The 17,951-nt window shown below is 45.9% G+C and overlaps 1 protein-coding gene across 1 annotated transcript in view; it reads left to right on the top strand.

Annotated features, from left to right (window-relative positions):
- Positions 1-17,951, top strand: part of CACNA1E (calcium voltage-gated channel subunit alpha1 E) — a 383,585-nt gene that overhangs the window by 257,650 nt on the left and 107,984 nt on the right. The window contains exon 9 of the mRNA XM_070397384.1: positions 973-1,076. Within this exon, the coding sequence (XP_070253485.1) occupies positions 973-1,076 (104 nt within the window). The remainder of the gene's footprint in view (positions 1-972; positions 1,077-17,951) is intronic.

Here is a 17,951-nt window from a genome sequence, read left to right on the forward strand (position 1 = left end):
TTTGGGGTTGATATCGTGGGGAGGGAGAGTCAAGGCGAAGCTTAGTTGAGAGGCTCAAGTGTTAGAGAGGGCTTTTCAAAATGCTCCAAACTCCTACTGTGATGTCCTGGCAAGAGTTGCTTCTGCTGGCTACGTCATGTGGCGTAACGCTCCCTCAGCCCCCACCATTCAGGGGCCTTGCCTTTACCTTGTGGTATAAGAATCTAGAATATCGGGGGATGGGGGCAGGTGGGGAGAGGTCAATGGGGGAAAAAGGAGACATGTAATACTTTCAACAATAAAGAATTTTAAAAAATCTAGAATATCATACATTTTTCAGGTCACTGTGTGTTAGCATTCAAAAGAGAGCAAGGATCACTCTTCAAATCTAGATTTATTCATTGTTTTGTCCAGAGCCTTGCGGGGGCCAGGCCTGGGCCAGCTCTGTAATATGGGACTATGATGGAAGAAAGCAAGCCTGAGCCCAGAGAGCCAGAGGTCAGGTCAGGTCAAGGGCTGAGCAGAATGTGGGTGGCCTTCATATCTCCCAATGCAACCCTGTCAAGGCCTTGGCCAGCATCTGTGGAATAGAGGGATGGGCACAGCCTGTCCCTATCTTTTTGAGAATTGGTCCAATGCAGAAAGCAGAAACTTAGAAGCCACGGCATCCAACACTGTAAAGCCAGGGATTGTTTGCGTGATCTTGGGAAAGCAGTTGACCTTTCTGCATTCTGTTCTTCATCTGTTAAGTGAGGATGTTAAGACTATTGCAGCTCAGGATGTGACATGAGGCTGATGCAATGTCCTTCTCTACGCATATGGGAGAGTGAGTTAACCCACAGTTACGCCAGATTGGGAGTGGAGCGAGGCAGTGCCTAACTGCATTGCGCTGTGCTTATTACATTATCCTATGTGGGAAGCTGCACGCACAGAGGCCTTCCGCTGGCACATGGTTTGGATGAATTATTAAGGAACCATGTTTCTTTCTTTCAGACCAATGATGCCTTAGGAGCCACCTGGAATTGGCTGTACTTCATCCCCCTCATCATCATTGGATCCTTCTTTGTTCTCAACCTAGTCCTGGGAGTGCTTTCCGGGTAAGCCACATGTTCCTTTTAACCTCTTTCTAACCGTAAACCGATGCTCCTGACTCAGGGCAGATTCATTCATTGAAGCTTCATTTAGAAGACATTGACCGAGCAGCCCCTATGTGCCGAGTGGTGTTCCTGATGTTGGGAATGCAGTAGTGAATTATCTTTCTAGTCATCTTTATTATTCTTAGGAAGTAAGAAAATCCTTGGATCAGGTACAACATTGAAGACAGTACCTACTGAGAGTTCATTTATCCATCCATCCTTTCATTTAGTCACTCAGCAGTCTGTGTCAAACTCTTGCTGGTTGTTAGGGATATAAAGTTGAATAAGATACAGGCTCTACCCTCAAAAGATTCTTTATCATGTATTGGACATCAGAGCATATTTGAGGCTTGGATTAGTGCACATCACTCATCCAGTACTCAGTGTTCAAGGCCATGGGAAGCATTGTAAGGAGCATGTCAAATATGAGGCCTGGTTCCTACCTTCAAGGACCTTATGTTTTGGGGAGAAGGCAACACAAATACTTGAAACTATTAGGGAATGGGAGTTCTTTTACCGACTAGTATAAGATGCAGGTCATTTGTGTGGGGAAAGGGACAAATCTGTATCGTCTGATGTTATCAGAGATGGTTTTGTGAAGTGTCAGGATTTTGTTTGGAATGTAAGATGCGTTACCAAGCAAGGGCTTGCTGCCTGATGTGCATAGAAGCCAATGCTATGACACCAGCTTTTGAGAAAAGTAAAAGGTATTATTACAAGATTGACCGGGAAGGTAATAGGAGACAAGGCTCAAATCTGTCTCCCCAGTTGGAGGTTTGGAGCAAGATCTAAGGAATTTCAGCACCAGATATTCCTGGACAGCGGGCCCTTCTCTTCAGCAAGTGTTCTGGTGGTCGGTTCGGTCAGGTTCTGGTCCTTTGATTGCTTGGTGGGGAGCAGTTAAGGCCTTACAAGTGTTTCTCGAAGTGCTATATCCAAGGTTTAAACGTTGGTTCTGGGTCTTGCTAGAAACAAGACAGGACCTGTTTGGGCTGAATCTGTGCTTACATATGTAATAAGATAAGATAATATGGGCATAAAAATTCCAGGAATGGGAGCACCATACCATAATGGAACATGAAGAAAGGGGACTTGTCATGGAAAGTGAAGAGACTGTAATGCAACCAAACTTAATTAGAGTGGAAATCTCACTTGGGGAAATGAAAGGTATAAGATAGGAAGGAAAACACCACAGTAGATTTTAGAGGGTCTTACACTTTTCTAGATAAATTGAACTTTCTTGTCTGAGTGGCATAAGTTCATCAAGAGAAAAGATTTAAGGTTATGGGTCTGTTTAAACATGGCAGATTGAACCACTTGGTCATCTCTTGTAACTACTAACACAGGAAGTAAAATTTAAGACAGTCACAGTGACAAAAAGAACAGATGAGAGATGTCAACAATTTTTGAAGATAGAGAGTAAAGGGCAACTGACCCAGTGGTGGGGAAGCGAAGGTTTAAATTTCTTGCATGAGGAATGCCAATTAATAAAGCAAAATGATTGCTTTGTAACCCTACAGGGCCCTAGAGAGACCCGGGAATTAGAGGGACTAGGTATGTCTGAGAGCTGGAGTCTGGGTGGTGCTAAAAATAAGAGGACTGGTCAAAGGTCCTTGTAAGGAACACTTGGCAGTCCTCTCCCCAGCATCCTAGATCTCTCCCCACACACAGTGCTGACAGGGATTTGCCACACCCAGCCTTCGCCCCAGACAAAGAAGCCTTACTCCCCATAGAGACTGAACGAGAGAAGCTGGGAATGGTCACATCTGGTGCATCTGAGAGTGGAGGTGATATGTTGCGGCTGGAGCAGGAGGGTTTAAATGATAGTCCACAAATTGAGTTTCAGTCCTCCAGCCCACCTGACTGTGTGACTCTCAGAACTAGAGCCATCTGGCAGGAGCTCAGAGCGTCGGTGGGGAGTTCATTTCCTTTGTGGGAAACCATTAAGCTTGAAGAAAGACCTACGTATACAGATAATTGAGGGTGACCAGAGAAATGTTTCCCACCTATCACCTCAGCGAGGCCCACGATATGGCTGCTGAAACAAATGACCACAAACTAGGTGGCTTACTTAAACTGTGAGAGAAATTAATTCTTCAACATTCTGGAGGCTAGAGATCCAAACTTAAGCAGGGTCATACTTCCTCCAAGGGCTCTAAGGGAGCATTTATTTCCTTCCTCTTCTAGCCTCTGGTGGCTGCAGGCATTCCTTGGCTTGTGGCTGTGTCACTCGTCTCTGTATCTGTGGTCAGTGGCTTATCTCCATACCCACCTCCCATCTTCCTGCCATACAAACTGCCCTCACAATATATTTAATGTCTACTTTCTACTTGAATACATTTTTATGAACTGTCTTGTGCATTTCTATTTGCATAAATGATACATCACCCTGTTTCCTTCTCGTTTTCACTGAACCCTATGCTTTTAAGATACTCTGTGTTGCCATGAGGGTCTGTGCCTTCTCTTCTCTTTTATGAGGACACTTGTCATTGGATTGAAGGTTACCTGGTCATCAGGATGACCTGTTCATCTCAAGATTCTTGCCTTAATTAAATCTGCATAGGCCCCTTTTCCAAGTAAGGTAACAGTTCCAGGTTCCAGGAATTAGGATCTAGACACAGCTTTTGTTTGTTTTTGGCAGGGGGTGAGGGTGCTATGCTCACCATTCTACAAGCCCCAACCATGCACTAAGAGTTTCCAACAAGCCTTTTGTGCCTTGCTCGTGAATATAAACACACAGCGAGAGATCATTGTCATTCAAAGAAAATGCCTCACACAAAGGACAAAAACAAAATAATAGATAGAAAAAAGAAACGAGGGAATATGAACAATGCAGGGGGTGGAAGATAACTTTTAAAAAATGTAATTGATACCTGCAGAAATAGATGAGAAAGAATTTTATCCACAAAGTAACAGATTGCTATAAAGAGAAAACATTTAGCAGTTAAGAAGAGTTCTTGGGTATTAATGTAAAATTCACATTAATGTAAAATGAATTGATGTAAAAATGTGTAATAAAACAGTAAATATTAGAATATAAAGATTGGAATATAAAAGTGAAATCATAAAAATTGAATGAACATAAGAAAATCAGGGTAGGTCAGATGTTACACTAATAAGGGTTACATAAAATGCAAAAGAAGATATTAACAAAGAAAAATACCAAAAAACATTCCCAGCAGCAGTAAACTCACATGACCAGATTAAAAGAGTGGTTGAGACATGAGCATGGATACTCTTTCCAGTGTTGTTTTTCTAGTGGATGGGAATTGGAGAAGCCTGAGGATTAATGACTGGGAGAGTAGGTAGGAAAACGGTTGGATGTATTCCATGATGTACTATGCAGCACTTAGGAGCAACAAATACCACAGAGGTACAGGGTATCTTAAAAACACAGTTTAGTGAAGATAAGAAGGAAACAGTGTGATATGGCATTTATATAAATAGGAATATACACACAATGCAGTTGGTAAAAATGCATTCAAATAAAAGGTATTCAAATTAAATAGATTGTGATGGCAGTTTGTATGGCAGGAAGATGGGAGGTGGGTATGGAGATAAAAGGGAACAAATATGTAATGAAAATGCCCGCTGAGCACACAGCACAACTAATAAAGAAAGACCACACCAAGGAATCATCATGGAATTTCAGAGCATCTGGTTCAAGAGAATATTCTAAAAGCTTCTAGTGATTCAGAAGGGGATGGATTTTTGCCTACAGATAATTAGGAATTGGGATGGCTTTGGATATCTAAACGACATTGAAAATTAGAAACCAATAGAGAAGTGCCTAAAGCTTTCTGAAGGAAAAAAAATTTCCAGGACAGAAGTCTATACCCACCAAAATAGCAATTATTTGCAAGGATAATAGCAATATTTCCAGACATTCTTTCTGAAGAAGTTCCTGGAGAATGTGAGTCACTAAAATGAGGAAGAACTTGAAGAGAGAGAAGGACATGATACTGACGGAAGCAAGGGATTTAACAGAGGAGAGAGGCAAAGGGGATCTCAAGCATGATGGCGAAGGGAAGTCTAGGGTGAAGGCAGTCAGAGGCCTAGAGAGAAGCAGGTCCAGATTTGCGTAGGAGGACAGAGGGCTCTAAAAATGATTTCTCTAAGAAAAAAACAAAAAAAACTAATATATCCCCTGATGAGTATTGTATTCAAAAGAGTTTAATGGTTTTTATCAACACTGTGTACTTATGAATGTATGTGTATGAATATATAAATGTATATATTTGTATACACATGCACTCCCTGATCTAAGCAATTGGTTTCACAAAATACAAGTGTTGCCTCTAAAGGAACAGAAGCTTAGTGAGTCCTCGAGGCAGATCTGAGGCCAACCACACTTACATTGTCAAACTGGATTTTGAGATTACCCCTATGGTGCTATCATGGCCGAGAGAGGAGCATGGGGGAGGACAAGTGTGGGGAGGGGAAGGGAATGTCAAAGATTAAAATCTTAGGTTCCACAGTGAGGAAGTCTTTAAGCAATTCCTAAAATTGAGAGAGAAAGAAATAGCAGCCGTGTAAGTATAATATTTTGAAAACTGGAAATGAATAGCAGAAGAAACAGGTAAAAGAATTCTAAGCGCTTGCCTCAGGGGAGTGAGATTCAGAGAAGGGGGAGGGAGGAAGGCAGGCAGTGAACTGCAGTTTTTTTCACTAGAAGTCTTTAAAAAATACTTGAATTTAAAACTTAACATATATGACTTTGAGAAAATAGAAATTAAACTTAGAAGTAAAACTTGCACACTCAAAAAGGTATCGGACTGGAGGAATAGGTAGGATCATTGATCTGGTGTCTGCGGGGGAAGGATTGGCATAGGGAGAGACCAGACTCGGTAGGATTAAGGAGGAAACAACCATGTCCAACTCTGGGAACTAAGAGCTGGTGGTGACTTATGAAATGGTCGTTAAGGAAAAACGGGAGACAGTGTGATGGAGTTTTTTATAGTGTGATCTTGAGAGGATAGTGCTAAGACATTACGGAATTTCTTGTGTTCACTCATTCGCTGAGCATTATTTATTTTATATATATATTTTTTATTGATTAAGGTTTACATATGTGTCCTTATCCCCCCATTGCCTCTCCATCCCCCACTCATCCCCTCACCCCCCTGGTGTCTGTGTCAATTGATTAGGCTTATATGCATGCATACAAGTCCTTTGGTTGATCTGTCCCCCTCACCCCCACCCGCCCCTGCCTTCCCTCTGAGGTTTGATGGTCTGATCGATGCTTCTCTGTCTCTGAATCTGTTTTTGTTCATCACTTTATGTTGTTCATTATATTCCAAAATTGAGTGAGATCGTGTGATATTTATTTTTCCTGAGCATTATTGACACTCTTCGTGCTCTAGGTAATTCTCTCCACAAGCCTGTACCGCAAACTCCAAACTGCCCTCAGCGACTGCTTATGGCAGGGGCCTGACCACACACTTCTTCTTTTTGTATTTCTACTGGGGAGATCATCTCTGGTTGGTGTGATCTTATCTGCTATTCTTTTTTCTATTTTTAAAAATGTGTTTTTATTTATTTTAGAGAGAGAGGGAAGGAGAGGGAGAGAGAGAAACATCAATGAGAGACTAAAACATCTATCGGCTGCCTCCTGCATGCCCCCTACTGGGGATCCAGCCTACATGCATGTGCCCTGACCTGGAATCAAACCAGTGACTTCCTAGTGCATGGACTGATGCTCATCCAACTGACCCACACTGGCTGGGCTGCAACCCGGGCATGTGCCCTTGACCGGAATCAAACCCGGGACTCTTCAGTCCGCAGGCCAACGCTCTATTCATTAAGTCAAACCAGCTAGGGCTGGGCCCTCTGTTCTTGATCGTTACTCATTTCTTAAGTCTGTCCATGTTTTAGTTTAGAGAATTCAAGTCAGATTCTTACTATTTGGAGAGCGAGAAAACAGGTGCTGTGCTAACACGTCCTTGGTGTTCCAGATAAGATTCCAGGGTGGGTTCTCAGAGCTGGGAAATGTGACCGAGCTCTGCCCCGCAGGACAAGTCCTGAGCCTGACCGTATCCACTCTGATGGATGTGCTTGGTGTGGAATTGCATCTCTTCATCCTCCTACATCCTTCTCCGGAGGGAAAGAATAGCAGCTTGGGAGAAGCGCTGGGCAGTCATGGAGAACCTAACGCTCCCCCTTGTTAGCTCTGAGCCTGCTTCCTCCTCTGTGAAATGGGATAGCAATTCTCCCTCATACCCAGGGTCTGGCATGGAACGGCCATTCGCTCTTATGCCCTTTGAGAATACTGACCTGGGTTTCCTCCACCTCTTAGGTCTGGTGGCTGTCGGCTGGGTAGCAGCCTGTCATTTTGGCTTGAACCAGTCGTGAGGCGGTCAGCTCTCTGACGGGGAGTGGCCTCCTCAGGTTGGGAGAGGAAGCAGAGCTGAAGTGACATTTGCCTCCTTAGCACTTGTGGGGAAGCCTAGGAAGCGACGGCAGCAGCTGGCAGCAGCTGGTGCGAGTAAATGCTGACATTTACAGGAATGTTAACAATAGGCGCCTTACAGGCGGGGACTGAAATATTTCCGTCCAGGTTTCTTTTCCACGTTCTGATGCTCGACACAGATGGGGAGGGTTTTTACTGGTGTCTGTGGAGGATCTGTGTACAGGAGTGGGAGGGGCACGGGCTCTCCGCTTGGTCTGGTTTCACAGGCCGCTGGGGGGATGTGGCTCTCTCTTTGGAGTGAGGGCGTGGTTGGGAGTTGCACTAGAAAGCCAGGGACAAGCTCTGAAGGTTTTGTCTCCAGAGGACATGTTCCCAGGGAGCTGCGGGCCGTTGGAATGTCACTACCACGGTTTTCCTAAAGCAGAGGGATGACAATGGAGGGAGGTGCACCCCCCTTCCCCCGCCCCGTGTTAGGCAGGTGAAGAGAAGAGTCCAGGTGAGAGGAGGCATTGGCAGCCATGGCCCACTGGCACCAGCCCCAGGGCTGGAGGTAAAGGAAGGCTGTGAGGTGTGTTCATCGGCTTCAGTGTATCTCAGGAGGAAGTGTGGATGGGGCACTGCAGCATTTTTATGTGTCTCAGAGGAAGTGCGATTTGATGAAAACCATTAGCTTAGGTTTGAGCAGAAGCAGAGCTTCCTGTCTCCATGAACACAAACCAGCGCTGCACAGGCACCTCCTGAAGGAGGTCAGGTGCTACGGGCAGGAGGCTCACACAGACAGAAAGGGTCCTGAGCTGTCCCCCCACCTCGACCTGCTGTCCCCAGGGCTTCTGGAGAGAAGGAGGTAGGCCTGGGTGCATTAGCACTGTCCCCAAACTGGGGCGGGGACAGCCAGGCCAGGGGACTGCTTACAAATGCACCGGGAGCAATGGGAGAAGCACATTAGGGGAAGTAGAGGAGACGAAGTAGAGGGCCCTTCATATGGGCTAAGCCAGTGGTCCTCAACCTTCCTAATGCCGCTACCCTTTAATACAGTTCCTCATGTTGTGGTGACTCCCAACCATAAAATTATTTTCGTTGCTACTTCATAGCTGTAATTTTGCTATTGTTATGAATCGTAATGTAAATATTTGATATGCAGGATGTATTTTCGCTGTTACAAATTGAACATAATTAAAGCGTAGTGATTCATCACAAAAACAATATGTAATTATATATTCAATATGTGTTTTCAGATGGTCTTAGGGGACCCCTGTGAAAGGGTCGTTCGACCCCCAAAGGGCTCGCGACCCACAGGTTGAGAACCGCTGGGCTAAGCTAAGGACTTTGAACCTGATCCCAGAAGCTTGGGGGGTCGGGGGAGCTCAAGTTTAAGCTCTGAAGATGACCAGTTTGTACTGGAAGGCGATCACCCTGGAGAAAGTATAAAGAGAGGCAAGGCTGGAGGCAGGGAGAAACTTGAGGAGCAGCAGCTGAGGAGAGAGGCAGAGGAGCAGTGAGGCCTGCAGGAGAACCGCGGAGTGGTGGTGGAGAGGATGGGCCGCATCGCATCCGGGCGGTGTTGGTGGGAAGGGATCTGCATGACTTGGTGACTAGTGGGTGTGTCTGAGAGTGAAGTGGGGGTGGAACGAAGACAAAAGGCTCCTGGACTCCTGCTAAATCGCTGAATCGAGCCACTAGGTGGCTAGGGAAGAACACAGGACAAAGGTTTTGAGCAAAGGCGTTTAGGTTTGGGATGGAGTTTGAGAAAGCAAAACACACTTCTACCATTTGGCTAGTTCACAGGTGTAGAGTAGGGTTCGTTTTAGGTTAAAATTTTTTAAATGTGTAATTTACTTACAACTGTGCTGTGTACCAAACACTGCCAATCCCATGACATACTGGGCTCCTTTAATCCTCACGATGGCGATAAGGAGTATTACTGTCTTGTTGTTATAAATAGGATCGCCGTGACCAGGAGGCTTGGTAATTTGCCCAAGCTCACAAAGCTATTAAGCAGCAGGTTCCGAATGGGGACTGAGGTCTGCCAGGGCCAAATATCAGTGCTCTTGAACACAGCTTCCATATCGTCCCGGTGCCTTTTTTGGAAAGAGACTACCTGGCATCTAGGACAGCAGATCTTGATGGAGATGAAGGGACCTTGGAGGCGGCCAAGACACGTAGAGCTTCCAGCCCGCAGACAGATTCCGTGTTAAACACGTGTGGTGATGTTCCTGCCCTTTCCTGGATGAGCTGTGTGACCATGGGGGTCACATAGAAAACTACGAGAGTTAGTTTTGACTTTCAAGTTGAGCGCGTAGAGGATTAGGAAAGGTGATAAAATGGGACTGATTTGTAATGAGACTATTACAAAGCCTTAGTTGGTGGACAGGGAATGAGGATGTCAGGCACCGATAGCTAAAAGGTAAGGGGGAAACGGGCGAATCCTTGAGGTGGTAAAATAGGACGTGATGAATGACTGGCTGTCATGGGTGAGGGAGGACCGTTCTAGCATACGAGTAGATCCCAGATTCAGTTGTGAGTGTCTTGGAGATCTTTGGTTCCATTTACAGAGATGAGGAATAGATGAAGGAATACAGACAGCTCCTGTTCTGGGAGAGAGATGTGTTCCATTTCAGACAGAGAGAGTCTGAGGTTCAGGGGGGCCAAAGAAGTAGATGGGATCAGCCAACAATTTGTGTTTTAAGAACAGAGGGAGAAAAGAAGTGACACTGTCAGTACCTGATAGAGAAAATGACCAAAATAGGTAAGGTTGTCCATGGAGGGCATGTGGAAAAAACAGACAGTGATAGAGAATTCTAGAAAACTGACCACTAAAGAGTTAGAAGATCTAGACTGGTCAAAAGGATATCGGGAAAGCATCACGTCTCCAGGACAAAGAAGCACAGGGTTTCAAAAGGGAATGAGCAAACCCCAAGTGCTGAGTGAGTCATAGCGACCCAATACAAAGATGACTAAAAAATAGCTGTTGAAGTTGACAATGTGTAAGGACATGGATGGCTTTTTTTAAAGTTTTTTTTTATTTTGAAATAACTATAGAGTTGCAGGAAGTTGCCAAAGAAAAAAGTTTGGGGTGATCTCATATACTCTTCACCTGGCTTCCTCGGTGATCACATTCTGCATAACTACAATGCAATACTACAGCTAGGAAATGGGCATTGGTACACTCCACAGAGCTTATTCAGATTTCACCAGTTTTGCATGCGTGTGTGTGTGTGTGGTTTCATGCATTTTTATTGTAGAATTGTGGAACTACCACCACAATAGAGATACAGAACTGGCCCATCACAGGACTCCCTTGTGCTACCTCTTTATAAGTCACACCCACTTTTCTCCACCCACACCCCACAGTCCCGGGTAACCACTCATCTGTTCTACGTCTCTCTAGTTTTGTTATTTTAAGAATCTTATATAGCCCTGGCTGGTGTTGCTTAGTGGTTAGAGAATCAGCTGGCACACTGAAGGGTCACGGGTTTGATTCCCAGTCTAGGGCATGTGCGTGAGTTGCAGGGTTTGATCCCCAGCCCCAGTCGGGGCACATGCAGGAGGCAATCAATCAATGTGTCTCTCTCACATCGATGTTTCTTTCCCTCTTTCTCTCTCTCTCTCTCTCTCTCTCTCTCTCTCTCTCTCTCTCTCTCTCCCCCCCTCTCCCCCCCTCCACTCTCTCTAAAAATCAATGGGAAAAATATCCTTGGGTGAGATTAATAACCTCCCCCAAAAGAATCTTATATAAATGGAATTATATGGTATGTAACCTTTTAGAATGGACTTTTCTTTTTCACTCGGCATAATTCCCTTGAAATCCATCCAAGTCATTCCTGTTTACTTCTATGTGCTTTTTATTTCGGAGTACTATCCTGTAGTGTGGATGGACCACAGTTGGTTTAACCAGGCACCCCTTGGAGGACGTTTGGGTTGTTTTCATTTTTGAGCTATTACAGATAAAATTGCTCTCAACAGTTGTGTATAGGTTTCTGTGTGAATGTAAGTTGTTTGTATTTTTCCCCTCTGAGCTAAACGCCAAGAATACAGTTGCTGGGTCATATGGTATGTGTGTGTTTAGGCTTATAAGACCCTGCCGTCTATTTTCCAGAGCGGCTGTACCATTTTACAAATACGCCAGCAATATATAAGAGTTTTGGTTTTTCTACATCCTAGCTTAAAACATTAATAATGTGTAATGAAAATTAATAAGTATCATAAATTTATGTTGAAATTTTAAGACTATAAGTAATGTAGACTGGTGGTTACTCAATGAATCACATTCTTTTAAATATCATAGACCAGTAAATTCTCAGAAAAAGCAAAGTAACAAAAAAACATTTGGTGGGTAGAAATGATGAATATAGATTAAATTTTTAACAGTTAAAGACTTTAAAACAAACAGAATAATCACAGACACAGCTTCAACTGCTACCTTCTCTCATCATCATTTTATTAAAGAATCTGAATTAGTGGTCCTTGTCTTATATAACCTCTCAAAGCTCAGCCCAGCCTACCTTTCCAGCCTCAACCCCACGTAGCCTCTCCTTTAGCCCACCACACACTCAATTCCTGGATTTCCCAGGTACACACATCTCCTCTTTTTTTGGTTCCTATTGCCTGGAAATAACCCCATTAACCTCCTCTACATACCTGCCTATTCGACAGAGGAACCTTGCCTCATCTTTCAAGGTCCAATCCTCCTTACGTTTCCTCATCTGCGTTCTCCTCGCACTGTATATAATCGTCCATTAGAGCACTTGTCTCATTTATTTGTGGAGCTCACTGCACCTTTCATAGATGATGAAGGCAGGTACCATGGTGAGTTCACCTTCCCTTTCCCAGGACGTAGCAAGCATGATTAACAGCTCCACAGTGGCTCCCAGTAGATAACCTCCTACTGAACGAATCAAAGGCCGTCTTTCAATATGTGGGATGTCTTTATTCATCAGAGATTTTCCTGAGATTTTGAGCATTGTTTCCAATGGGTATAATTCCCCCGAAGCCCACGTTTAATACTGGCTGAAGAGCTGGGCACAGGTTACTGTAGTAGAAGTTCATTCTTTTGCTGGGGTCAAGGGTCGAGTCTAGGAACTATGCTCAGACCTTCTCTAGTACAGGGAGAAAGAGGGCACATTGTCATTATCAGTGGGACAGATGTGACCCACTGTAATCAATCATTGCTATTTGAGGGGCCTTTACTTGGCTTTCTTTTTCTGTTGTAATGTATCCCATATGCTCATTTCACTTTGGTGCTTATACCACAGTCCTAGGCTTTTCAAGATGAGGAGAAAAGTTCTTTTGCTTGGACCTGTGTTTCTCTTTCTGGTCTATGGAATCTCAAAGCAATTGATTCCACCACATGGAAATTCATAATAGTTAGAGCCTCACTTCATTCCGAGCTTATAGCCTGTAGCCCCTATAATTAGACATGTTTTCTGTGCACTTGCAGACACATGCACTCTGAGGTGGCTGAAATAATACCTTCCAATTTCCCCGGTTGATAATCACAGTCTTTACAGCGTGGTTGTACACTGGTGTGTGGCACCTCTAGCTGTTCAGCTCCAAGGCTGTTAGAGGTGCCGTGGAATTAAAAGTTCTTTATTTCCCCCTCGATGTCAAGTGCATCACTACATTCTCAACTTAATTATCATCGCATCCCAAAATATTCCTCATTTAGTGAAAATATTGAAATTACTCTTTCCTATCGAAGAAGCAAACTCTGATAGGCAGGGAGAGCGCTGGGAAGCCGTGCTCCACAGAGAACCCAAGAGATGCGCAGCTACTGAGAGCCTTTGGGGGAACAGGAGGAACCCCACAATCTGCTAAAAGGGCCCCTTACTCTTAGCCATATTAAACTGAACTTGATCACTAATCTACGTACTAGCTGATCAGTCTATAACAGTGGTTCTCAACCTTCCTAATGCCACGACCCTTTAAGACAGTTCCTCATGTTGTGGTGACCCCCAATTTCATTGTTACAAATTGAACATAATTAAAGCATAGTGATTCATCACAAAAACAGTATGTAATTATATATGTGTTCTCCGATGGTCTTAGGCGACCCCTGTGAAAGGGTCGTTCGACCCCCAAAGAGGTCGCGACTCACAGGTTGAGAACCGCTGGTCTATAAGCTGAAGTTGACCAAACCAGAGGAGGCCCCTAGCCCTCACCAGAGTTGACTGGAATGTCAGTAAAATGGGGTGTGATCCTTCCCCACTCTCTTCCCCATGACCTTCTGCGCTGTATATGGAGAAGTATCTCCGCCATCACCTGGTCCCATCTTATCACACTACTCTTCCTTTAGACCAAGCTACCCAATGATCAAATATTATATGAGAGAGTGAGGATCTTACTACCAGACATCCATACCTTAGCCAGCAGCTTTCTGGGACCAAGAATTGAGGGGAGAAGACACAAGATAATTTTTTTTTAAGTAGAGGAAGTTAAGTGGAAGAAATACTTGTGATCATTTATTAAAATATTTTGTCAGCCGATGGTTGCTAAACACCTGTATGTTGGACACTCTGAGTTTGAAAGTGAATGAGAGGATGTGGCCCCCCCGCCCTGTTCTCACGAGCTTCATATGCTAATGGCTCAGACAGAAAACACACGATTAAGCAAGCAAATAACACAGTATTAACATTAATGGTAAATGCCAGGAAGAAAATGAACAGGCTTTGAATAGTAGCTCTGACTCTTGACTTAGGATAGAAAACATCATAACAGAGGGAGTAGCTACCAGACCCTGACAGTCTGCACGGGCCTGACCTCTGGGTCAAGTGCGTGGATGTCCTTTTCCCAGCTGACACAGCTGTTTCCCACAGGAGAAATGCTGTGTGTTTTTCCCTAGTGGAAAGTGTCCGTTGTTCTGAAAATGTCACTTCGCAACCAATGGGGCTACAACAGGTAACCAAGCAACGACGTCTCGAGTGGGTTGATGAACCCGCGTGGAACACCACCTGTTCTTCACTTGGTGACCTTAGAAAGGGCGCCTCTGGGTTGACCAGCAGTGAGAGGTTCACTGGTGGATTAAGCAACTTCATATTCTTTCCAGAGATAATGAGCTGGAATCCAGGACTTTGCTTTCATTGGCATCTCCACCTTCTACATTCCCTCTGCCTTCACCTCTGAATAGGAAGAAAAGAGTCTAAAACCGTCAGAGGGAACCTCCAGGCCAGTTGTGTCCCAGATTGTCTGCCCCCGAGAGGAAGTGTGGTGCTCATTCAGTCGCTCGTTCTTGGCCCCTTTTCTCAGCACGAGCCTCAGAAGCAGTAGCAAGTAGCTGTCTCTGGTTGGGCTCTGCTGGCCATTTTTACAGACAAGGTAACCATAACTTAGCCCTCGTTCTAGGAATTTCTTGTCCACATAGTCAGGATTTGCTCCAGGCAAAATTTGAAAAGTAGGAGGCATTTTGTATTTGAGCCCACACACCTTTGCTCTCCTCAAGTTGAAGGTCACCCCTCTCTTTTCTCCATCCTTCTGCCGGAAAGGGGTGGGGGGATGATTGGATGGGACTAACTAGTTCACATCTAGGGCTTTAATCTAGGTTTCCCTGAAACAGAGCCCTAAGGGAAGGATTGGATGTGTGGGTAGTTTAATTGGGAAGTGACCTCAAGCTGTGAGAGGGAGAGAGGGGAAACAGAGAAGGAGAAAAAGCCTGAGAGTATGTGTCCATGGATGGGTTCCTGTGGATGCCTGAGGCTCCATCCACTGGGAGCCCTCTCAGGAACCATATAGGATGTGCCCCGGTGTTGCTCCACAGAAGACTGGGGAAGCTGGGTCTGTACCTATATGTGATCTCCACGAAGTCCAGTTCCTCCTTGGGTGATGACCCTCTGGGGCTGCCCCGCTTGTGGACTGAGCAAGCGCCTGGGGGAGCGGAGAAATCCCTGAGGCAGAGGAACAGAATGATGTGGGCACTTGAGGGAGCTTCCCACCTGGCAGAGGGTCCAGGGCCTGTCCCCTGCACCGTCAGGTCAACTCGGAGGTGGTGTGAGTGGATATGAGGTGAGCATATTAGTTGAGCACCTACTATGTGCCAGGAACGGTTTTTCTGATGTTAGTGTCCAGGTAAGTTGAAAGAAGCAGGGTGAGGGCAGGTAGGGAGTGGACTGGCAGGGCAGGTGGTCTACTGCCCAGAAGGAGGGCTCCCTCTTGGGCCAGGAGACAGGTGCTCGGGCATAGGCGTGATGCTTAGAAGCCAGGGGCTGGGCAGGACACTCCATAGGGCCAACCAGAGTCCTGAGAGTTTCGGTCAATACAACCTTACCCTCCCCGGCAGCCGGTTCCCCCTCCCTGCCCCATTCAGCAGTCCACACGTGGTACCGCCCTACCAGCTCGAAGTCCTTCCCCATTTCTTTTCTGCCTTCTCCTCTCCCCAGCATGCCCGCCATTCCATTTTATCCATGTGCCCTTGTACTGCCCAGCCTTCCCGCCCTTTGCTCCTCCTCCCTGTGAAGGACAGTATACCCTTACCGCTGTGCAGTCCCCCATCTACACAGCGAATCCTGTTAAGGGCCAGTGTAAGCAAGGCGAGAGTCTGGGCATGTATGACGTAAGCAGTTGGGGATCTCCTTGTGTTTCCCATCGATGAAGGATGTAATAAGTAAGCAGAGTCCCAATTAAAATTATCATCCTTCATGTTTGATGTCACAAGAGCCTAATCTCAAACTCAGTAGGTCTGAGAATTAAATATACTGGGTCTCAGTTGCCCAAGAGTCATTGTATCTTGGAGCCTCTGGATACTGTCTCCATAATCTGGGTCAGGCCGTATCTATCAGTTTCACATCCCCCTCGGCCCTCATCATCTTCCCTGTCCCCAGTGGGAAGAGCAGTAGAGGCACAAGGCTGTCCTCAGGAGAGAGGAGGACTGCTCTCTTGGGTCACCTGGACCCCAGAGCAGGGGTCCCAGGGTGCCAACCCCATTAGAGCTGCGTGGACCAAACAGCCTGCAGATCCCCGCTCAGCGTGCCGGGGCCCAAGCCTCTGTCCCATGGGTGAGCGACGCCCCTGGGAGCCAGGGCCAGCCTTCCTGCGGTGGCTGACATTCAGTGTGGAAGTCCAGGCTCTCTCTTTCCCGTTTTGGTCTCTTCTCCCTCTCTATCTCCATCTGTTGTTTTTTGTTTTTGTTTTTTATCACAAAGGTTAATGTTATAATTAAATTAATTTAGCAAATTGTCTTTGGGGATTTTCTTTTGGGTCCTGTGATCTCCAGAAAGCCCCTGTGAAGTGCATCTGAGGCGTTTTCACTCTCCCTCTACCGTCGCTGTTCTAAACGCTGTGTTCAGGGCTAACAAATGAGAACTCCGACGCAGCATGTGCGGGGTTTATGTAAGCAGGGAGGGATCTGCTTCTCGGAGGGGGAGGCGGCACACTGAGGGCAGTTACTCAAGGCCTTGCTCCCAAGCATCACGATTTGGAGTCTAAGAATATTAATTGGAAACAGCGAGAATAGGCGCAATTTCAAATACCCAGTAGGGACGTGCTGTGCTGAAATAGGGAGCATGTGACAAAACATTTACCTGGCGGTGATGTTGGTCTTATTTTCTCCCAGGTTTTTATTTCTTGAGAAAAACATACATGTGGCAGGAGACGGGAATTGGGAAAGGGGAGTTCGTGGAGGGGAGATGAGCAGGAGAATTAAACTTTGAAAATTCCAGTTGCCATGACAACGTAATGAGCTCCAAAAGTGGCATCTCTGAACTAGTTTCGCATGGGAAGGCAGGGGGAGCCCAGAAGGAAGGAATTAAAATAATACAAATAATGAAACGGTGATCGTGAAACAAAGGACACCTGTGAGGAGGCAGTGAGCACTTCTTGCCACTCTCTGGGGACCGGACTGTGGAAGCTGCTTGCTCCTGGCTGACCTGGGCAGAGATTGCGGTTCGGGGCCAGAAACCTTCTTGCCACCTCCTGGGCTCTGGACAATGCGCAGCGAAGAGATTCTGACAAAGGAACTGCGTTGGTTGAAGCATGAAGCCTGGTGTGGGGAGAAGCCTCGGAAGCCAGGCTTCCTTCCTGCTGTTCCTCCTTCCTTTCTTCCCTGGCACCTGTCCCCCTTGCTGGTAACCAGCGTCACCCCTTTCAGTGGGTTCCATTGTTCACCAAGTGACAGTGTGCACAGCAACAGTTTAGAACATAAAGTCCCCGTTACAGGGCCCTGATCAGAACTCCAAGGCTCGGCTCCGCGGGTAAGTGCCCGGAGCAGTGTGGGCTGCAGACAAGAGAAGGCAGCCTTGAGACGCAGGCATGTGTGGGCCCAGGGGATTCATCGGTCATGGTCGGTTCGTCTACCACACGCACATTGGAAATGCACCCCAGGCAACTCGGAATTGTGCACTCTTCCAGGAGGTGCCTTAATGAAGAAATCCCTCAGTGCTCCCTGTCCTGGTTCAGAGATCATTCGTGTTTCTCCTCATTAGAAAGCTGTAAACGTTGCA

The sequence above is a fragment of the Myotis yumanensis genome, unplaced genomic scaffold (genome assembly GCF_028538775.1).
Source record: "Myotis yumanensis isolate MYYU_CA2020_CCGP unplaced genomic scaffold, mMyoYum1.0.hap1 SCAF_17, whole genome shotgun sequence".
Lineage (NCBI taxonomy): Eukaryota > Metazoa > Chordata > Mammalia > Chiroptera > Vespertilionidae > Myotis > Myotis yumanensis.